This window comes from Arachis duranensis, chromosome 5, assembly GCF_000817695.3.
Source record: "Arachis duranensis cultivar V14167 chromosome 5, aradu.V14167.gnm2.J7QH, whole genome shotgun sequence".
In the NCBI taxonomy this organism is placed as follows: domain Eukaryota; kingdom Viridiplantae; phylum Streptophyta; class Magnoliopsida; order Fabales; family Fabaceae; genus Arachis; species Arachis duranensis.
Window position 1 is genome coordinate 47,117,707 of NC_029776.3, and position 25,124 is coordinate 47,142,830.

Below are 25,124 nucleotides of genomic sequence, written 5' to 3' on the forward strand. Positions count from 1 at the left end.
TTGGTTTTATCTACTTACTTAGATACTTATTATCTCCACTGAATAAATATATATTGTTTTGACTCCTCTTAGAGGTTGTTTTGGAGAACAGGTGTTGGCAATTTGTCTTTTGGGTTTCTTTCGGGTTTCTTACCTTATATGTATATGTATACCTTTATGCTCAGACCGGTTATCTTCGAAACCGGGTCTTGAGTTTTGATATTCGTATCTTTGGCACTCGCTTGTTTATGGATTTGCGTTAGTTTATCCTTTCTGTTTTGTTACATTATCGATCGGAGTGTTGCGCTTTTTCATTTAACGATTTTGTTTTTACCCCTTTTTCTTCAAAAGCTCCTAGTTATAGAAAATTTTCACACTACTATATGTACTAAATTTTGTTTTTTTAGAGGTCGTAATACCTCGCCACTGTTTTATGACTTAAGCATATGGCTCTGTGTGGTAAGGTGTTACAATTTTCAAAAAAAAGTGTAAATATAAATATTTATTTATAATATTTAAAGAAATAAATGTGAATATATANTATTAAATAAATATTTTAATAAATATTTGAATATTTATAACAATATTTATATTGATGTCAATTTGTATTATAAATAAATATATATTTGTAATAATTATTATTTATTTAAACTAATAAATATATTTTTGTTGAACCAGCCTAATAGTAATTTGATGGTTCGTAAACTGGATTCACCACAAACGTAAAATTCGTTGGTCGAAAACTACTTACGCTCAACATAATTCTACCACGTTTTTAAGATTGGGGTAATAAGAGAATTTTACCCCTTATTAGCTGCTCTGGTGGAAAGGTGGAGGCCAGAAACTCATACCTTTGAATTGCCGGTAGGTAAGGTTACTATGATACTAGAAGATGTCGCTTATATATTTGGCCTATCCATTGATGGAGAGCCTATGAGCGGCTGTACAGATAGTAGTAGTGACTTCCTACAGAGCCAGAGCATCGTGATATTTGGTCGTGAACTGGTTGTCAGTAATTCTTCGAAATCTAATATAAAGCTGGGTTGGGTTCGGCATATAGAGACGTAGAGCCATTGGACACTGAGGATTCTATTAAGAGATACGTCAGATACCAGATTTTCTATTTGTTGGGTTCGACCCTATTTAAGAATAAATTGACCGCATATGCCCACGCTAAGGATCTACTGTTGTTTCGTGATTTCGAGCGGATTCATACTTATAGTTGAGGGTCAGTATGTCTCGCACATCTTTACAGAGTACTATGTCGTGCATCACGGTATGATACTAAGGAGATAGATGGTCCTCTGAATCTGTTTTTTGTTTGCACATGGGAATGACTATCGGGTATTGTGCCCGTGCCGAGACAGACTCTTCCACCGGTTGAGATACCAGTTGCCATGAGGTAATAGTTCCTATTTTAGTCCTGCATTATATTGACATTGCATATTTGATTTATGATAATTTTTCTTAATTTTTTCAATGAACCATATTTAAGGTAAAGTCCCTCGTCGAATGCCAATATCCAGTGTCTAAGTCCAATGCCATCGCACCACCTGGCATATCCCTCGCCTCGCTCTTTCAACCTCTTATAGTTGATGTTGTACTCCTCCACCTGCCTCGAATACCCTATGTTGACAGCAAGTTTTTGTAAGTGCGGGACTTTGAATGCCTTTAAGAAGTTGCTAGTCACCTCCGGAATGATTTATCGCTGTTCGATTGACTCATGTCAGTCTGAGATCATACCCACACCGTCTCTTCTAACAACATGCATTCAAAGATTCTTGAGAAAGAAGTGCCACGCATCAGCTGTCACCCCCTCCATGAAGGCAAAGGCGATAGGCACAATGTCCTGATTCCCATCTTGTGCACAGCAACTAGAAGTGTTGTAAGAACTGGAGTTTTCACGTAAAATCGCTTTAATAAAATAATAACTTTAAATTGCATGGGATAGGTTCAAAAATATAGAAATGATATTTTAAAACTAAAAAGGTGAAATTTGAATTCAATGAATTTTTTGAGTTGGAAAATGTATCTTAAGCAAAAGACTTTTGTAAAATTGTGTACTGGTGTTTAAGCCGGCAGTACCGGCTCTAGTCTGTCCAATACTGTGTTTTAGGAAAAATAAGATTTTGAAAATTGAATTTATTGTTTTGAAAGGACAAAATAATTTAGAATTAAAAATCGGGCGCTAATCTTAAAGATTTTGGCCCAAAGTGAGCCAAACAGACCTAAAATGCTAACGGATTGGACCGGACCCAAGTTGGGCCTAAGCCCAACATATAGAAGCACACTTAATGAGATTTTCAGCTCATTCACTCCACCAAAACACAAAACACACCAGCTGCAAGTGAGAAGAGAGGAGAAGAGAAGTGTTACTATTCATCCACCAGTTCTGGTAGCCATAACTCTAGCTACGGTGCTCCGATTTGCATGCCATTAGTAGCTACACAAAGTTCTTGCCAAGCCCGTTAGTTATATTTAACTTGTATAGGTATGATTTTGAAATTTTCTCTCATTTTCTCTGCCCTAAGAAATTCGAATTTTTTAATTTTGGTGTTGAGTGAAATTTTGTGTTTGATTGTTTAGGTTCTAACCATTAGTGAGGTATTGTGGGGTTCTATACTAAATCTTAGCGTGGATAAGGTAATATTTCTCAAGAACACTTGTAAATTGATATATTGTGAATATTAGGTTTTGATTTTTATGAAATATATGATGTTGCAAAATATGAATTCTGTGATGTTGCAAAATTTGTGATTTCTGGTTTGTGTGCGAACGCACACTACTGTGCGCATGCTCTGAACAGTGGCTATATTTTGACTAGTGCGTATGCACATCCTTTTACGTATGCACACCCTGTAAATTTTTGAAAATGTGCGTACGCACACGCTGGTGCGCACGCACGCAGACACAGAGAGATGCCTACTGTTAGAAGCACTAGTACACTCTGGTGTGCACACACCTTGCGAAATTTGCAAGTTGTGCGTACGCACAACATCGTGCACACACACACGCTGGGAAGTGCCTTCTGTTGGAGGCATTTGCACGTATCCATGTGTGCAATCAAAATAAAAAATTTTACCTTATGTGCGTACGCACACCTCTATGCGTATGCACACTTTGAGAAAACTCTTCTGGGAGTGCGTACACATAACTCTATGCGTATGCACACTGCACTATTTTAAGAAAACTTTATTTTCAACTGTTTTACCTTCCCGACAAGCTTGTGAACTTCCGTAAAGCTCCTCTAGGGTTTCTTAACTTGTTTATAGGCTTTGAAAACTAGAGAATACCATAATTAAGTATAACTAGAAATTTTGGTAAGAAGTTTAGAAGATAGTGACTTAGGCTTGGTGTGGCGGTTGGGTGGATTTTTGTCTTGTGAACTAATGGGGAGTCGGGTTTATGATGAACTTGAGATATTGGTCATGGATGGTGAGATTGGAACTTGAAAATGAATGTTTATGGTTAATGAAACGCGTATGAACAAAAGTGTGCCAGGCACTACATCCTTAGGTTAAGTACGATAGTGTGCAGGACACTATATCCCTGGGAATGAATTATGATTAATAACCTTTTCTGCTGCAAGAGTGTACCATGCACTATATCCTTGGGTTACGCATGCGAGTGTACCCGGCACTATATCCGTGGGTTAATAGAGTGGGTAGGGTACTATATCCCTGTTGTGGTAGAAAAGCTACATCCGAAAGGATGTGTTGGGTTGGCATTTATAGACCGACAAGTGATATCACGAGCTAATGGGAAAGGCATTCATCATATGCATCTTCTACCTATTTGATTGCTTTGCTTAATTTCTGTTATACCTAAATGAATCACACGCTTACTTGCTAACTGATCTAATTGCGGTACATGTACTTTATTTGTACTTTACCTATCTGCATTACTTGTGTTTTCTGTTAGGATTGAGGAGGCTCGGTAGGTGGTGGCGATGGCATCGCACGGAATCTAGGTTGGCAAAGGCTGTGGGATACAGTAGTGTGATTAGTACTAGTTAGAAATTCCCTAAGTTTAGATAACCTTGTTTATTGTTTATGGTTTAAGTTATTTATTTTTCTAAGCTTGGATATCTGTTTGGTATGAAGCTCTAGGATTGTCTCTGGCATCCTGGGGTCTTACATCTTACATTACTGGGCAAGGTTCCCATACTGAGAATCCCCGGTTCTTATTCAATACTTTGTTGTTTTCAGATGAAGGTCGTAACCCACCTTGGTGAGTTGCGTGATGGTGACAAGCGGAAGATCCTTATCATATTTTGGAGTCTTTTTAGATATTCTGCTTAGTTTCTCTCACTTTTGTATTTATATTTGCCTTAGAGACTTACTTTAGAGAGATATTGTATAAGCTGTTTTAATTTTCAAAACTCTGTATGTCTATATATAACTAGTCGGCCTAAACTTTGCGGGTTGAGGGTAGTTCCTTATGACTATTATACTCATATATCTATTTATGCTTCCTTATCTTGTATCTATATCTTGTGCCTTAAGTTTGTAGCTTCAAGTGAACGTTTCGCACTTTTGTAACTTGGTTTTTGAGCTTATCTCTTTATCGGGCTTCTAGAACTATTATTTCTTTCTGAATATACTATGGTGAGTTCTACCCGACCCCCTCTAAATCAACATGTAAATTACCCCTTGTGATGTGGCGCATTTTAATTGGATGCTTAGTTTTAGTTTGAGATAATTTAACCCAACAAGAGTTAATATCTTAACTAAAATAGGGTAATTTTATAATTAAATATTTTTATAAGAGGGATAAATATATAATTTCTGTAAACATTAAAAAGTAAAGTTATATTTTTTAAACTCAATGCACCTTAGTCCCATTCCTCTCTGAAATTGAAAGAAAAAATCAAGCTCTACCCACCCATTGACCCAGCCCCGCCACCCGCAGGCCGTAGCCATGCCAACCACCGTAGCCACCTCAACCCTGCAGTCCCGTCGCATGTACAGGCATTGCGTGTGGAAGATTGGCGCCATCGCAGGAGCTTGAAGTTGTCTCCTCTGTTCGAGAGTGCTCTCTCTATGTTCACCGTGCCTCCGTCACCATCACCATAACTGTCACTGTCAAGAACTTCTTCGTGCTTCCCTCGTCGCCTGACATCTCTGTTCGTTCTATCTTCATCCATTAGCTGGAACCTTCCCTCGCCGCTGACATCTCCGTTCGTTCTATTCGCGCTTCAGGTAGGTCTTCTCTTTTTCTCCATTGTGTAGTATTCATTTATTTGTGTATTCTAGCCTGAGTTTTGCGCTGTTGATTCTTGTGATTACTGATTCTAAAATTTTTAAGTTGTTTATGATTTTTGGTTCTGAATATCTTATCTTCTGTGACTAGGAAATAGGAATAATTTATTTTGGTTAATTACTTAATTTTGTTCATGGTTTTTGTTAGCTGGATTTTGAATTTTGTTTGCTGTGACTTTGAATTATTTTGTAGTTTTTATTTGTGTATTTTAGCCTGAGTTTTGTGCTGTTCATTCTTTACTTTAAGTCCTTTAATTTTGTTTTGAGTTAATTGAAATTGAAGTAAGTAATTGGAATAAGAGTAAGTTTAATTTTGATCAAAAACACCTTGAATGTTGTGTTATTTTTTTGAACCTTTCATCTTGTTATAGTTGCTGATATTGTGTTGTTGTTGGTGTTTTGTTTTGTTTTGTTTTAGTTCTTTTAGTTCTGCCTTCAATATATTTGGCATGCTTTGGGTCTGTTGGGGTTAAATTCCTGCCTACACGGTCCGTATTTTGTTTCTTGATTTTAGATTTTTGTGAATAAAATAATGAACACAAGATTTTTTTAATTATTAAAGCTTAAAAAAAAGACAAGAAAAAAAAACAACCAAAACAAAATAGGACTTTATTTATCTTACTAATTAGATACTTGGTTTGTGTCTTTATTTCTTCTTATACAAGTATAGACACCTTTGAAACATGATGTAAATTGATGGATTAATTTCTCTACATTTATGGGAATCATTATATATTTTTATTAATATTTTAAGTTCAAAGGAAAGGATATAATCATGTAGATAAGTGAGGGTGTCACTTGTTTACTCAAATTATTACTCTAAGCTGATGTAGAGATAGGTAAGACTGAAAAAAAAAACTGGCATGGAGGTGGATTATGCAGTTTATTTGCATATGGCTATGTATACTAAAAGTATAAACATGTAATGATTTTGTTTAATAAAACTCCATTATGTACATATGTATAAATGATTTGGATATGGATATGGACGAGCCTGATTGAAAATATGAGATTATAAAAATGTGTTATGTATGTTATTTAGAGGTATAGAGACTTAACCCTAAAGCTGACCCTTTTTCTTTTTGAATGAAAATTTAACTTTTCATCTAGAAAAAAAAAGTGTGACTTTTCCACAGAATAGGTAATATTCAAGATGGTATTTCTTTATTTGTCAAGTTAGATCAGTTTATGTTTAATTTGTTTATAACTATTAGTAGTTTTTGGTTCCATGTCTCTGTTTATTTAGTTTTTGATGATTGATCACTTCAGTAGTCAAAGTGGATTTGCTGTTTTCTTTATATCAGATTTATAATTTTTTTTTTCTAATGGTTTCTATTGTATTAATAAGTTACTAGACCAACTTGATTAGATTTGGTTACTAAAATAACGAGTATTTTTTGCCACAAAGATTTTCTCTATTTTGTCAATTCATATATTATTTATATCAAATGATATTATTTCTCTTGTATGGAAAAATATATAGCTTGTCCTTCAAAATTGAAATCTCTGAAAAACTTTGCTTTATAAGACCAATGACTAAGCTCATTAGTTATGGAAATTTGTTTATCTATTTAGAGCGAAGATCTCAAAAAATACAAGACTTGAATTGATAGTTTCAATGTTTCACCTTGAAGAAAGCTATTGGAATAATCCACTCTAGGATGGATTTGAATCTTAACAAAGTGGGGTGCATTCAGTTATCAATTGAAGGTATATGATTGTGTAGGTAGAATGATGGATTGTTCAATGTCATTCTAAATCCAATTTTAATGTGGAATAGTAGAGAATTGGGGTGGATGTCTAGATCCTTTCCTTCATTCAAAAGTTTCATCAAATTTGGGTCTTGTCATCTTTATACACCTAAATAGAACTTTTGAAAAATGAATGTAATGGTGGCATTTTGTCCTTATTGAATATAAGTTAGTTTGGTAAATGAGAAAGTGATTTCTACCAGATTGAAGAAATCATACTGCCCATTTATTTTTATTTTATCCTCATTGATTATTTATATTTATATATTTTTCTTCTTATCTGATAATTTATCACTATATCTCAATTTAACCATGCTAGGCATATACTAAAATCAGCCACTAATATAAAATACACATTAAAATAATTATTACTTCTGCAATTAGGTTTTTGTTATATCTTTTTCTTTACTTTATGCCTTTTAATTTTGTTCTGAACTGAGTTAATTGGAATTGAAATAGGTAATTAGAACAAGAGTAGCTTTAATTTTGATTAGAAACACCTTGGATGTTGTTGTCTTATTTTTCTGAACCTTTCATCTTGTTATAATTACTGATGTTATGTTGTTGTTGGTGTTGTGTTTTATTTTTTTAATTTATCTTCTTGCAATGTCCCTGTTTGCTGGTGTTTTTCTGTTACACACAATGCCCCCTTTCACTTTTACTTTCATATGGAAGAAGATGCTTACTGCTTTAACTTTGGTGTATAATCTCCTAAAAATATTTACTTAATATGAGTTATTTCTATTTTATTTAATTGTGCTGCTTACTTAAGTGAAGTAGAAGTCATGAAGTAGAAAAGGCCTTAACAAATTTTATGATATTAGTTATGTATATCTATTGAATGATTATGAAGCAAATAAAAATGGGTAGTAGCCAACCAGAAATAAAAAGAAGCTGAATGCTTTTCCTTGTGCATGCCGTCATGATTTCTGAACATTAGATTAAAATGCATCTAACTCAGTGTTGTCTTCCTTTATACGCCTCATTTGAATCAACTTCTAATATTTATTATCTATATTGTTTCTATAAACATAACGTGCGTGACATAGTTCTGATCAGGTGCAAGTATTACTACCACATGTTTTCATTGTTACATACATTTCCTTTATTTTATCTTTGGTGAAAATGTCATTTCTACTTTGTACAGACCATGACAAATGAAATTCTAAAGTGATGAAATCAATGATGCTCATTTTAAAAAAATAAATCTAAATATATGTTGTTCTGCTTAAGTCTTAAAGCACAAAGAAGCTAGTCAACCGAATTGGGAGCATAAAAGTAAATACAATTGGATGGATTGTATTAAAATTTTTTAGTTCTTTAAAGGTGTTGCTGTATTTAATGTGAATTAGTGGTAATTTTTCTAGTCTACATATCTGTGAAATGTTAATTGTGTGGTGATGTATTTTTTTTATAAATTATAGGTGTATGTTGATTTTCGAGAGATAAAGCCATCAGATGGTGATTTTTTTGGAACAGACTCCGATGAAGAGTTCCCAAGAAGAGACAATCTAGATTTTTTAGATGACGATTCGGAGGCTGATAAAGATAGACCTCAAGATAAGAGAATAGCAGAGCTGTCACAGGAAGATATCATGCAACTTCAGTTTACAGATGAGGAAGCTGTTTATCGATTCTACAAGACTTATGCAATGATGCACGGTTTCGCTGTGAGGTTGGATGAAGTCAGACGCGATAGCGATGGTTGCGTAATTATGTGCCAAATTATTTGCAATCGGGCGGGCTCAAGAAGGGAAGAGGTTGAAAAGCATGAAAGAATCTGGGACCACCGACCCCTAACTCGAAGTTTTTGTCGGGCGAGAATTCGTGCAAGAATAGATAGAAAAATTCATAAATGGAAGGTTGTTTCGTTGTATGAAGAGCACTCTCATGGATTAGTTGATCCACTCGACATTAGCATGATGCGTGAGTATTACACATTCAGTGTCTCGGATAAAGCTCAGGCGAAGAATTTACACGCCATAGGCATCAGGACCTGTCACATCTTGAGATACTTGGCTTCTCAAAAAGGTGGATATGCAAACTTGTCATTTAACCAAAAAGATATGTACAACCTCATTACTTAACATAGGAAGGAAAAGGTGAAGGGTGGTAATGGAAATGCTACAATAAGCTACTTGAGAGGTAAAGCTGGGAATGATTTTTATTTCTTTGGTAGGTACACATTAAGTAATGATAATTGATTGGAAAATTTGTTTTGGACTGATGGGACTAGCCGTATTGATTGTGAGTGCTTTGGGGATGTCTTGACATTTGATTCAACTTAAAATAAGAACGTCTACAATAAACCACTTGTGATATTTTCTGGTAGCAACCATCATGGACAGACCGTCATATTTGGATGTAGTTTTCTTGTTAATGAGGATATTGGTTCATACAAGTGGCTCTTGGAAACGTTTTTGGAAGCAATGGGGAATAAACACCCTATGGTAGTTGTCACCAACGGAGATCTTTCAATGAGAGAAGCCATTAAATAGGTCTTTCCTTATGCAACACATCGACTATGTGCATGCACTTACATAGGAATGCATGAGAAAAGGTTAAGAACAGTGGATTTCTAAATGATTTCAAGAAATTTATTTATGCTAATATGATTGTTAAAGAGTTTCAGGTCATGTGGGGAGACATGGTAGCGAGGTATAACTTATCAAGTAACTCTTGGTTCGACCAAACCTACGAGTTGAGGTATTTATGGGATCTTGCATATTTGAGGGACCAATTTTTTGGGCAAATCAGGACAACATGTCAGTGTGAAGGGATTAACTCTCTAATAAAAGCATATGTGAGAAAGAAAGATATCCTTCTTGAATTCATCAATAACATGGAGACCGTTGTTAGCCATTATAGGAACAATGCAAGAGTTGCAGAGTTTAATAGTAAATATACCGATCCAGTACTTGTGACTTCTTTGCCGACACTTGAAGATTTTGCTGCAAAAATTTTCACTCGTAACATGTTCCAGGAGGTCAGGAAGAAAATTGAGGGTGCTTGTGCTATGAATACAGAGTTGGTAATTCAGGATGGTGGAAAACTATATTTCAAGTGTAACAATTTTGGAGTGCCAGAGATTGATCATGTGGTTGAGTTTGACATAGTTGGAAGGATGCTTCGTTGTGAGTGTCTGTGGTTTGAAAATAGAGAGATTCCTTACATGCACATATTCGCATGCCTAAAGCACCAACACATTGAAGTTATTCCAGAACGCTTAGTGTGCAAACGTTGGACGAAGAATGCCAAGAGTGATTTTATGAAGTCAAACATTGATGATCCAAATGATTCTGATAAGGTACTAAAGTGTCGTTTGGGTGTGTTGGGTGCTGAGTGTTCTAGGTTGATAGATGTTGCATGTAAGAACTCAAGTGATTTTGTTGAAGCAATGAATGATGTTGTCAACACAATTACAAAAACTCAAAATCGAGGTGAAAATCCACGCAACGGTAATTTAGACGATAACTACGTTGTTGATCCATTGGTGGTGAAGAGTAAGGGAGCTCCCAAGAAAAACTCAAAATTTAAGCAACATAGAAGGTGTTCGAACTGTAGTGTGACAGGGCACTACAACAAAAGTTGTCCTAGTGTTTCTGGTAGAATCCCAAAAGAGCCGATAGACGATGATACATAAAAGAATATCAACAGCCATCTTGACATCCTCACTAAGGTGTCTCATACTATAACTATGTCTAGAATTTTGTTGTATGGTGATTCGGCATATTGTGTTTTGGATTTATAAACTATGTTATTTTTATGCTTTTGTAACGGAATATGATGTTTGGTTTGTGATTAGCGCAAAAGGCAGGCAGTGTGAAAAATCAGCAAAAGATAGAAAAAGATAGGAACATCGGTGGTAGAATAGCAGCTAAATCGGCTTTTACTGATCAAGTGAAAACATCAAGTCCTGGTCCTAATATACCGATTTGTGCATCTACAAGTAACGAAGAGTTCGGGATGAATTCCAGACTAGCAGAGTCTCCTGTTGTGGCTCCTGAAACTGGAATGGCAGATTGAAGATGATTCAGACTTTGGGATCATTGATAATTTTGTACCATTTACTAATTATCTTTTATTGATGTTTTGTATAGTTTGCATTCATTGATTGAATTGACATTTATTGTACTAGGAAGATTATGTCATTTTACTCATTTACTATTAAATTTTTTAAATTGTTTTTTTGACTTATTCTATCAATAACAGAACTTAAGCTTAATTTTAGTTCATTTGATGTACTGTAGTAAGTAATTACCTATACAGAGTTTAACCACCAAATTTTAACTACGAATGCTAACTCACTATTTATCACCAAATTGGCTCACATTGATGTGCCATAATCGACCTGTCTTTAATAGATTTATTAAGCTATAATATTATTTCTTAAAAATATTCTAGCATTAACACAATTTTTTTAAATTAAATCTAAAAATGTAAAAAATTAAATTTAGATAAAATAAAAAATTATAAAGATAATTCAAATATTTTAATATTTGAGCTACTTAAAAAGATAAAATTTATTTAGCTAAGATAATATAATTTGGATAAATAATAAAATGTTCAATAATTTTCAAGTAGAAAAAATTTTCAGTAAATGTTTTAATAAAAATAAATTATTTTATCATTTGTTAGATTTTAAAAATTATTATTTATTAATTATTTTAGGATAATGGTATATATATAAATTAATTATTTATAAATTGTCATGACGTAGATGGTACAATTTGGAAAGTGAAATATAGTGAGACTTGAGAGTAATGAGGAGAGGCAAAATGCATTCGAATATCCTCTTTTTTTCTTGCAATTACCAGATATTTCTCCTCGAATATTGTTTTCTCGGTGATGAAGATCACCGAAACTTCGATTTTTCTTTTTGTTGCTTTTTTCCTACACAGTCCCCACACGTAGAAGTGAATTGGGGAAGAGAGGATATTGGATTTTGACAATGCATTCTTGTCAGAAAATTCCTGCTTTGTCTATCTGAGGGAATTAAAACAATGTCGGATATTTAAAGGATTTTTTTCCGCTTTGTGTGCTTCATTTTTCCAACTTTTTTCACCACCAACAACTTACAATACATACAAAAACTTTAATTAAAAAACACGGTACTAATCACTCATCCATATTCTTTCAACCACACATAGCAATCCCACGAGCACTCAACTTTTACTTCTTGTATTCAACCGCTATCATCAGTGACCCAATATTTAAAAAAAAAGTCACAACAAATTCAGACATACATTATATCCAACAAACTAGCCAAATACACCCGTTTTAAAACAATCTGCTTTCATTCTCACAATTAGTCATGAACTTTACATTGATGAAAAGATTGACGAAAAAATAAAACCAATTTAATAAAGAACAAGAACAAAACATATAATAGAACATGAGAGAAGCAAACTCTCCTAGTATTTTAATTTGTACTTTAAATATCCATCCCATGAACCATTTTTAAGCCAGCACGTTTTGAGACTATCTCTCACCCTATAACCATTGAAATAAAGTACTAAGCACTGTCTCAAGTTTTAACTCCTTGAAGTTAGACAAAGATGCTGCATATCATCAATAATAAAGATTTTTTACCTCTCTGCAAATTCAATGGATCACTCACATGGCTTCTGATTCTGTGGCCTTAAGTACCAAACATCACACACAACAAAAATACAAAAGTTAAATATCATTAAGTACACCAGATGCTTAGTGAATGATTACCTGGAAATGTATGAAAACTAGAAAGTCTAAAACAAAAATACAAAAAGTTAAAAGATCAGAATGATTAATCCCTCGAGTATATGTTCTTACTTGTGACTATTCCAAAATGCATCTACAAAATATTTTATTGTACTTGATAGCTATTGGGCAAACTGTGCATCCAAGTTCGAATGCACCCTACAAATTACTAAAATTAATAATCTTTCATTAAAGCTTTCGGCATACAGGAATTAGAATGATAGTCAATGGAATTAGAATATAAGAGTTTGTACTAGTATTATCACTATTATGTACGTTTTGATGCACAATTTTATAGCTTTATAAAATAGGAACATTATCAATAGCTTGTAAAAGCTAATTGATATTATTACAGCTCCAATTATACTACAAAATGCAAACATGAATATTGTATGCAATTAAACAACTAAGCAAACTAACATAATCAACTGATTTTGATGAATAAAATAATGATAAAGCATAAGAACTCATTGCATAAAGTCATGGAGGGTACAAATTGATCCACTTATGTCCATCTTAACATGTATGAGTACGTCAGAGAGCAAATTACTGATTCTTTTTTAGTTCGGTGTAAGAGTCTACTCGATTTCAACTATTTTGATTTGAGGTACAATTCACTATGAGATAAATCTCTTCCAAATCTATTTTTCTTCATTATATTTTGCATCACTAAGACTCAAGAATGATTTAAACCAACAAAAAAAAATTGACACAAAGCAATTTCCTTATTCATATGCATTAGTATATTTGTTATACCATGTCAAAATTGAACAAGTGGTACCTTTCAATGTGCAAAGTATCACCAAGAAACACAACTTCTATGGTAGTAGCAATAACAATTGAGAGTGGCATGAATGTTAGCTACATACACAAATCTTTTTACGTGCAATGCCCAGGCATTAACAACATTGCTCATGAGCTTTCCAAAAATTTCATTGACTTAAATTTTATCATTCCACCAATAGATTAAATCCAGACATAGTTAAGTTAGAGTAAAATACCTATTTGATGCTTAAAAGATTAAAACCTTCATAATTTATCTCCAAAAGGCATTATGTTCTCATATGCTATCTGAATAAGAATTCAAGAAGCACCGAAAGAACTCAAGAAGAAACAATGCAAGATGGATTCCCATTATTGGCTCAAAATTCTAAATCACTAATACCAGCTTCTTTATTTGGATTATATCTCAAAATTCAAAACTACTAATACGGTTAAAGAAACTCATTAAGTCCTTAACTTATACACTATTAAAGGCATTAAAATTAAAAATAAAAAATAAGGCCAAAAGCTAATAAGGAAAATTAAAGCATATAAAGCACTTTCCATAAAAAAACTATATACTAGTACTACTCTTTGAGACTGATCATATGCCAACTGCAATACTTATATATAAAATTAGGTACACAATGTGTTCTTTTATTGTAGATTGTCATAAAAGTTCAATATTAGACAATTAAGGTAATTCTTCATAATTACCTTGCTTGAAAGATATCGGATTTAGAATCATAGGTAAACAAGACATGCAAATTGTGGAGCCCTGCAAGAAAATAATGCATAACATTAGACCAGACCTATTATCATTCGGCCAAAAACTATATACATAACCTGATTATTGGGATGAATAACTCTTCTCTAATTCATGAACAACATAACTCTGTTCTAGTTCAATATCCCAAATCACAATATTTTATTAGTTGAATGGTTAAAATACACATCAACACATGGGTAAAAAACCAGAATAATCTAATTAAGATAACATTTACCACAGAAAATGGTGATTATTTACCTTGATTGATAAAGTAAAAAGCTGTGAACAATGAAGAACCATAGTGAATAACAAACAATGAACAACGAAGTAGCACACACTAACGAGTAGCGAACAACGGACCAATGAACATCAACTTAAAGTGAAGAATAGCAATGATACAAATAGAGAAGAATCTTAGTGATGCGAACATGAAGTAAAAGTTAATAACAACAGCAATTGAAGGAAGAGAATACCAAACCCACTAACCTAAAAAGCAGATCGAGAATAGGGCCACTATGAACAGCGATGAGCCTCAGGGGAGCAGAAGTCGTGGCCAATTATCAAGAAAGACTAAAGAGAGGGTCACAAATTTGGGTGGGTGCTTTTGGTTTCGTGGGTTTGAGGCTTTCGGGGTTTTGGTTTGGCGGGTTTGTGCGTGAGAGAATAATTTGAGTCTTATAGATTTTAATTTTTGGGGGGTTTCTAGAATCCCTACTATTTAGAACAAAAACCACTATCAATTAAATTACAGAAGGAGTAAAGAGTTTTTGGGTTAATGTGCGGGAGTTTTTTAAAACCTTTGCTATATAATTTCTGCAAAATTGTAATTTTTTTTGTAGTGTAACCCTTCATTCAATTATGAGGTTGCAATGTTTCATTTTTTAATTTTACATTTTTAGTAAAATTAATGGAAAAAACATAATACTATCGACAAAAACGGCAGAATTAGAAACAAATAAATGGAAACGGTTTTAATATAAAGTTTTACTAAAATAAAATAACAAACACTATCAATGTAAATAATTCAAAATATCTTAAACTTAAAAAAATCAATAAAACTCATATCATGAACATAATAAATGGCTGTATTTCATTAGTGACCAATTTCTTTGCGGCTTCCATGGTGTTTTCTTTGGCCTTACTATAATTACTCAGCACTAAATCTAAGGCCAATCGCATGAGTGTAGTATCATCCACTGGCTGCATGTTGTAAAACTAATAAATTAGTGAAGGTTCTATTTAATAAGGATACAATGTCAGTAATTATAATGTTATACTCACTGGTATGATAAATGAATTTCTGGCCTCAGCATATAGCTGTCATCTAGCAACCCACATCCTAAAATCAAAACTGAGGCATACGTATTAAAATATTAGCTTCACTTTCCTTAGATAGTTATTTGAATTTGCTTAAATTCATTTAGTAACTTGTCTTACGAGTTTTCTTGTTGTGGAAGATTCTGTGGATAGTGGATCCGAAATTCACCGAGTTGATATGCAACTTCATCTAAATCTGACTTACCCTCTAATCTCTCATCGAGTAATTGTTCATGATTCATCCAGTCAATGAAACTTGCCTACATTGATAGGAAATATACTTATATGTAATTGTTGCTGAAAATTAAATGAGTTATGGGCAACAAATTTAATTTAGAAGCATGAATAACTCACTAGTTGTCGAATCTGTCGCTCCCTTATAGTTTTTCTTGATCTTTGTTGCATTGGATCTACACATATCAACTTCCTCTTCTTCACGTCAACACATAATAAGTATCAATGTTTATAGTTGTCCTTAATTGGTACATAAATCTAAAAATTACAAAAACTCAAGATTATAAAAACATATCATGGCAAATGATAATAAGTGCGTAGGTTTCAAATTTAAAACAAATACATTAGCTACCTTTGATAAGATGCTAACATCAGATAAATATGCTGAGTGGTCCATTACCACAGCTGTTGGTGGATAGCAAAACGAAAGTGCTTGTTCCTAACAAGTTTTACAATCAAGGAAAATTGCGATTCAAATTGATAGTTTTATGATAACATATAGTAAAGTTTGACTTCATATGATTTACTAAGACACTAGGCGTTAGAAACCATATCTTTGGACATCCGGAGCAAATTTTTTCCTCATGAGTCATTGTGCATGTAACCATTGTTAATATCTAGGAAGATCAAAGATAACAAATAAAATTAGTATCAAAGGTTTAAAAAAACAAAAAATTTAAAGTGAATTTTAGAGTTTTACGTTAGCATCTATCTGTTGCATAGGCTTAAGTGCATTGAATGATCTTCTACAACCATATACACCTTTGTGTACAAGTATTTCCTTGCTGTTGTAAAAATAAATAAATAAACAAATAATCTTACCACAGGAAATAAAAGTTTGAACAACTTTTACCTATATGTATATTAACAAGATACTTACTCGAGGGAGACATTAGCATTATATAAATATATAGCTACCATTGCTTCTTCTTAATTGACGAGCATTTCTTTGGGGATTTCAAATGTCAACTAAAATATAAATAATTTTGAAATCATAAGCAAATTATTCATATTGAGCATAATCCTATTAAAATAATTTTTACTTACTGGTATTGTCAAAGAACGCAACCTTTCAACTTCACATTTGACAACATCCAACTCATACAGTTGTCCATCACGATTAGTTGCCTACATATTAAATGTAACATTACAAATATTTTTTTGAGCATTTTCAGTTTTATTAAACACAGTTTTTGATTGTTCATATGTTAATATATTCACTTACTATTAACCATGAAATTCTTAGTTGGCAAAATTAAAAAAATATTTAAAACAGAGATAACTAATTTTTGTTACTTACCCTATTGCAATTTGATTCTTCACCTCTAGCAGTAGACATTACCCTATTTACAGGAGGAGTTAATGTTTGGGCCAAATTCTGAAACTCTTGGCGTATCATCCTTTGGACCTCTTGGTTCACCCTCAAAATTTTTGAATCAATGTATTCAGTTAAACAATGATACATAGGTTCTGAGAGTAAATTTAAATGTTGGTTGTTGACAAATAAATTGTCGAAAGAGGCTTTCGTGTTTTCTTTGGAAAGAGTTTGGCTACACAAGTGCAAAATCAAATTATAGTTAACAGTTATACAGGTATCTTCTTGTGAGAAAATACCAAAAAAATAGCATAAGAAGAATCTATTTAATAATAATTTACTTTACATAGTCTTAAAATTTAAAAAATAAAACTAATAAACAAATACTAAAAATATAATTGTAAGACAATTAACTTTTACTATTGTGAAATTATATAGTTGTTAATTTTAAATATTTACTCATGGTTAATTAATTAATTTATGCATAAAAATTATTAATACGGTACAAATTTTAACTAAGATGAAACATCTTATGGTTTTAGAAGAATAAAGAGATAGTTTATAAGAATTTTTGAACAACATATCACTCTTTTATATGTAATTGATATTTAAAAAAATTTTAATTAATTAATTAGATTAATATAATATTTTAAAATATTATTGTAAATCATTTTGAAAGCCATACAAGTACATTTGTTAGTAATATTAGAACTGAACATAATATATTTTTGGAAGCGGTTCCGGTATGGCATTGTATGACGCTGGAACGTAATATTCCATTCTTATATACCATTTAGATATAAAATGGCGATAATCTTAAGTAATAATAATATTAAAAAGATTATTTTAAGATATTAAAATTTAATGATGTTATAAATCGATTTTTTAATTATTCAATTTTATCGTATAAATTAAATAATAACAAAAATTATAAATTTAAAAATATCTAAAATAATTGAATTTTAAAATAGCAACGTTCTGAGCAACACCACTCGGCCCACAAGATGCAAGCTCTCCATCGTAACGTTTTTTAGCCATTACCCATCCTCGTTGTATCCAGTTGGTCATTAGGGACAAATTATGACCATATTCAGGGTTATTTTCATCAAAATATCTATCACTACAAGACAAAGAAGCTCTAAGTAACTTATTCGTACCTAGAATATGATGTTCCAATTTTTTCGTGCGGAACACTTGATAATTTTCCTATACTTTTATCATGTTTTAGAACCACAATATTTTAATTTAAACATAATACGATTATTTTTATCACAAAGGTACACATATTCTTTTAATTTGTGCTTTTAATCAGGAATACATAATTGAAATTTACCTAGAGGATATATCACAAACAGCATCTTGCGCGGTGATAATTTTATTTTGCGCCGTTTTCTGTTCCATCTCTTTTTTTGCATTGAATTTAATCTTCAAAATAAAATAAAATCACATGAATAATGTCAGATTGAGTTTTAAATAAGTTAACAATCAGTTAAAATTTCATAAATAATTGCTAATACGTAGACATAAAAAAAGGTATGATATGAAACGAATAAATTAAAAAAATTAAAATAAAATAAAATTTGTCATAAAAAAATTAATAAAAAAATTGACATTATGAACCTCTTTGAACTGCTCCTAACTGCACGACCAGTCATGGTGTCGCGTTATTCGTAATGTGAGTGTTGAAAAGGGGTGGATAATAGAAAAAAAATAAAACAAGTTAATAGAAAGGTTGAATAGTACTGACATTACTCTAACAATTATTTATAATATTTTCCATTCTTGTTTGAAATTTAAAAATTAAAACTCTCTAAACGATAGGAGGTTTAAGTTAGATTTTTTTTTATTTTTAAATTAATTCGACCACACATGCAAAATTTGTTACAAGATTTTTCCGGTGGCCTTTAACAATATTCAAATTTAAGTTACTTTTTGTAAAAGGTGACAAACAATTAAAATTTCAATTTAAAAACGTTGCCTTTCAAATTTTAATTTAAATTTTAAATATAATTCAAATAAATTAACTTATTAATTTCACCGAAAATTAAAATCTAAATTGACCATTTAATAACAAAGTATATTATGAATAATATTAATTAAAAATATTAATGTTATTTTTTATCTCATTAATTTGATGTAGAAAGAAAATATTTTTTTATCTGATAATAGTTTTATTTTTATTTACATGTCTTTATCTATTAATGATGAAATGAAGAAGTTTCATAAGTATTGTTAACTTATTTTTTCAGATTGTTTTGCAATAATAATTTTTTAATTTTTTAAATTATTGATTACGTAGAGTATTATATTTAAAATTTTAGTACATAAATATTTTGTCTGAAATAAAATGAAATTATTAATTTTGTCTATCACAATACCCTTTATTTTACATATTGACTAAGTTACTTAATTGACATATATAAAGGACGCAAGAAAGTTCGCATCTATCAATGATTCATTAAAAATATGTATATGTTAATTTCTTAAACTATATAAACTATTAATTATCTAGAGTACTGAATTTGACATTTAATTATATCGAGTACTAGATTTAATATTTATTAATTTTTTAAATTATATTGCAAAAATATTAATTAATTTAATATTATTTGTCTTTCATATGATTGGCATATAAAAGATGACAATTTATGAAAATAAAATATTTGGATTCTAAAGTTACCGAAATACAACTTTTACAGTTTGGATACAAAAATGTAACTTTCTACAAAATTATATAAATTGCGAGAGGGTCCCGCAGTTTCGAAATACACATGAACTGCTAATGGGGTTCCACGGTTTACGTTGATGTTCAATTTGGCCAGAAACCGTTATAGGAGTTCCACGGTTTCTTTGTTAATGGAAAATAAGCATAAACCGTGGAAGGATTACAGCAATTTATGCTTGCACCAAGTTCCACTATAGTTGTTTGCACTTACAAAGTAACACATTATGAATAATGCATTGACATGATAAATAATAGATATTACGTCTACATGATGCTTTTATGATATGATATTACGTCTACATTAAAGTTAAATTTAAATTTAAAATTTAAATCATTTGCCTGAGAAAAATATCTAGTTAGTAATTTGATCATTAATTAAATTAACAAAATATTTTTTTAACTTTTTAATAATTGTTAAATAGTTTTTATTTAATATTTATTTTTAACTACAACTTAATCTTTTATATATTATTTAATTATTAAATCTATCTTCTATTTTATAATTATTATTTCAATTATTAAAAAAATTCTATGTAAGGATTAAAAAATATCAATTTACGTCACAAACATCTAAGAAAAACTTATTCTACAGCACAATTCAATTGATTGTGTTATCATGCCAATCGATTGAATAAAAAAATACCCTTATGGTTTTACGAAATTCAATCCATTGGGTAACACTACTAACCGATTGAATTTTAAAGAAACATGCAAAATTTAATCAATTGTGTAATAATTAAATATTATATAATTAAAATTAGAAAAATTATATTATTTAATTTTTATCCTCAACCAGGTGACGTGCCGAGCAACAAGAGAATTGTTGGGTTCGAGACAGGGGGAAGGAGGAGGCCGCGGAGGCGCCGACAACAATAGATGATGGCGGCAGAATCTTAATTTTTTGTTAAATGTAGAACCCTAAGTTTTAAATTGTTCACGAAGAGGGAGGGTTTTGGGGGAAGGGGCAAGGGGCAACGCGATGGGCTAGGGTGACGCGTTTAAGCGTTTCTTTCTTTTTCTTTTTTCTTTCTTTTTGTTAAAACTCAAAACGACAGCATTTTATAAGAAACGGTCGATTCCTGATCCGGTCCAACCAGCAGATTACCAGCCAGTTCAGTAGTTTTGAAACGCTATTTAGTTAGGCTGTTCCACACGTTGGATCAGACCATTTTAATCGTCGGTTCCCGGTTAAACAGAAAATAATGTAACAGAAAATAAATTGTATCTTTAAAAAGTAATAAACATACTTTTATCAAGCTGCAATATTTGAATAAGATATTTTTAAATAAATTTTAAAAAAACTATCACTCAAATTTAAAAGTTGAGTGTATTTTTCAAATGTGGCCATCATTATGTAGATTGAAAACAAATTGAATTTCGTAACTTTAAATTTGATTTGTACAAAATTCAATATTTGAAATTATAATTTTTGAAACATACTCAATCATTAGCCCTTATAAATTCGGAAACCTAGATCATAGATAGTCAAATTTCAGTACAATTTACCTATTTGTACGAGAAAAACCTTAGTTAATTTTAACTTGAATTAACTATTATCACAAAAACATGTCTTCGAGGGAGAGAGGTAGGAGGCCGAGCAAGGGAAGAGCTAGATCTACCATCAATGTCACAAGCGAATCGATAGAACCTTGTAAAAACAGCATGGACAAGAATAGGACAAAGTAGAAGAAAAGAATGCTGAAACAAATAATAGATACATCATCAAGGTAACTGGTCCAATTTTATTATACAACTAAATATGGTCGTTATATTATGATGAGTTTATGTGAATAATAGATCTATGTCTAATTTTTTTTTCTTAACATTAATTTAATTCTTAATTATTATTCCGTACCATTTAATATAATAGAAAAAAACCGTTTTATTATTTATTAGTACATATCTTTAGTACAAGATTTTGAACATTTTATGGAATTTTGTAGATTGTTTTTAATTACAATTTTTAAAACATGAATCATTCTTTCTTGTGTAAATAATTATTCTGTAACAAAATTCATGAAAAAATGTATTAGATTAATATTTTAGCATATGTTTTGTGAAGAACGATGTAATCATTTTTCAACTTAAAAAAGCCACACTACTCATATATGTTTCATGTTTATGACTATGAATATATTAGAATGAAAACTATTTATATGTTTATGCTTTCAATTTTATTATTTTCGATATTGTAATGCCTAAAGATATAAACGGTATTTTTTTAGCTAAAAGGAAAAAAATAAAGTACATTTTTTGTGATAAATTTTTTATAGGAATTAATTTTCATTAAATTTTATGTACTATTTAGAATACGATATTAACGTTTATTAATTATTTAGTATCTGTTGATGCTTTAAATATATGTTCGTAATTTGTGTGTTATGTGCAACATTTAAAATACAACTTTCATGGAAGTTTAAATACGGGTAACAAGAAACAAAAGGAGTTGAAATCGCCCCTTAACAAGAACCATTCTTTATACGTTGAAGCTCACTCACCACCCAACTACAACTAGTACCACCACCAGCGTGAAATTATTTTTACTAATGCAGTTGATAAGATGAAAACAGCCATAACCTCTCTAACGAAAATTCTCGAAAAACAAAACCAAATGGCTTATCCATTGTATACCATTAATAGAACTAGATCGGACAATCCGTACATAGAAAATTTAGCTATTAATAATCCGACGAATATTAATAATTCAAAAACTAATAACAAAGTTGACATAGATAAAATAATGAACAAATTCATTTGATCCCAAGATTGTGACAAAACAGTTGTACAACCTACCCTATACAAATTATCCCCTAACAACAATTCTGATAACCACGCAAATGACGTTACTCTCAAGGAGCTCCTCAAACCAAATGTCTCCTCACGAAGATTATCTAAATTGGATTGAAATTCAAATACGAGAATATATATTGGTAAAAAGGATACCTCATCATTTGCGCTGCTGCGGCGTTCATGTGGCCCGAAAATTCCACAGGAATGTGTATAAAAACATGAACTTGTATTGTGATGACTTTGTTTAGTATTACTGTTTTTAATTTTATTGTTTAATTACACATGATGATGGCTTCGTGTTTGCAGTGGATGCCCATTAGTTTTAGACCACTAGAGGATATGATTCTAACGACGGATGAACTTACTTGTGCTGCTTATATTTTTGGCCCGAATTTAAAGTTCCAAATTAATCGGTAAATCCTTATAACACTATTCGATTTGATGCAAGTCTATTTTATATTTTCGTAACAATAATTTCCTTTACTAAATATTTGCATGTGTATTCGTAAAGGGATGAAGTACTGGTGTCAAGTCCTACCTCATATGCAAATAGAGAAAGTTTAGCCACGTTAATTCTAGGAGAACAAGTCATCCAAGATGTAAATATTTATTTTTTATTATTTAACATTAAAAAAATACAAAATGTTAATGTTATGTATCGTAAAATTAAAAATATACAAATTTATTTGTTTGTAGATTATAGATTCCCTTACTTGCATTCTAACACAAGAGCATAAAAAGCTTAACAAATTGTCATCCGTATGATTTCTGCCAACAACTTTTTCGGTAAGTTTCAGTACAAACATACCCCAAAAAAATTATATTTGATATTTTATTTGGTTTAAGTTTCAAGCAGCATATGAATAATTTGATGTCATGTTTTTTTATGACAATATTATCAGCAACTAACACTAACATGGTCCAGACCACCCAATCAACTAAGGGAACAATATGCAGATAACCAGTGAGGGACCCAGAAAATTTTTAGAGTGGGGGCAAAAATATATATACTAAAATAAATTTTGTTAAATATTATTAATTATATAGAGATATAAAAATTAAAGGGTTGGTGAACACTTTCATTCTTAAAATACTATTCATTATATATAATTTATAAAAAAATAAATTATAAATACCTTATTATCCTAACTAATTTTTTATACACATTTAATAATAAAAGACTGAATTAATTGGTACATTAGCACCTAATGATACATTAATATTTATAATTTGAAGCTAGAATTATATATAAATACTAAAAAAAAATTAAATCTGTATACGAAAAGTATGTTTATATAAAATAACAGAAACATAATTCACAATTTTTTCTTTCTTTCTTTTTAAAATAATTAAATTTGTTATATATTTTTTAATTTAATTTTGATATAATGTTAGATGAAAGATTTTATACATCTGTTTAATTATGTATTATAATTAAAATATTTTTCTATTACTATTTCTAAAAATAAAAAATATATTATAAATTAGTAAATTAATCAATAAAAATTTATATGCAACATAGGTACATATAATAGAACAAAAGATAAAAAATAAGTAATAAAAATAAATAAATTAAAAATAAAATAAAATATATAAAGTCACAAAGAAAATAAAATATTTGATTAATACCTAAACTACAATTGTTTGAATTAAAATTTGCAATTGAAAATGTCAAAAAGAGAAACAATGAAATTGAAAGGTACATAGGGTCATGGAGAACTATACAAAAAATATAAAAAATTTAAAATTTATTTTTTGATGAAGAGAAGATGACCATTAGAAAAAAAGTTAAAAATATAAAAATAAAAAGAGGGTTTAAGGGAATAAAGGAGTGACAACACAAGAATTAAATTTGATTAGGTTAAATAATAATCAAAATGATAGAGAAATAAAAAAAGTGAATTTGAAACTTTAGCTAATTGAGTTTAATTTATTTATAGTGGGGTCATTTAAAAATTGAAGTGGGGCATATTGTATATAATTATATTTTTTTAAAAAAAATTAAAAACACTGTGGGGGCAAGTGCCCCCTCTTCTTTGCTACTGAGTCCGTCCCTGCAGATAACTACATGATTGAGTACTTGTCAAGGAGAAATCCTTTAATTTTTAGTAAATAATATATGATTTATTTAATCCAAATTGTATGTTTATCTTAATAACATTTACTCATAATCCTCGTTATTTTGTAAATAAGTAGATTTTTGTCCCCATCAATGACCTCAATGAGCATTGGTTCCTGATGATCATAAACATGAAAAAAGAAAAGATCTTTGTGCTAGATTCTTGTAAAATACCGACAGAAACTATGGTAGGCTATTATTAGTTGAAACCATGGTAAGTGGTTCAGTTTTATTTTTTTAAAAGTAAAATTAGCTTTTCAACTTTTATTCTCTATTAATTTTGAATGTTTTGTATATAACGAAAAAAAAAAACGACATCGTTTGAAATTACTATTTGAATTTGTATTTTAAAATCATTGCTAT

General features: G+C 30.8%; 2 protein-coding genes across 2 annotated transcripts; both read left to right on the forward strand.

Moving 5' to 3' along the window:
- The first annotated feature begins 6,260 nt into the window (after positions 1 to 6,260).
- Positions 6,261 to 9,078, forward strand: LOC107489293 (putative protein FAR1-RELATED SEQUENCE 10). Its single transcript, XM_016110044.1, has 2 exons — positions 6,261 to 6,269; positions 8,416 to 9,078. The coding sequence occupies exons 1-2, from the start codon at positions 6,261 to 6,263 to the stop codon at positions 9,076 to 9,078; spliced, it is 672 nt and encodes a 223-aa protein (XP_015965530.1).
- Positions 9,079 to 9,602: 524 nt separating this feature from the next.
- LOC107489292 (protein FAR1-RELATED SEQUENCE 9-like) lies at positions 9,603 to 11,017 on the forward strand. The gene is made up of 2 exons (XM_016110043.1): positions 9,603 to 10,494; positions 10,797 to 11,017. Exons 1-2 carry the CDS (start codon positions 9,603 to 9,605, stop codon positions 11,015 to 11,017), a joined length of 1,113 nt encoding a protein of 370 aa, XP_015965529.1.
- The last annotated feature ends 14,107 nt before the right edge of the window (positions 11,018 to 25,124 follow it).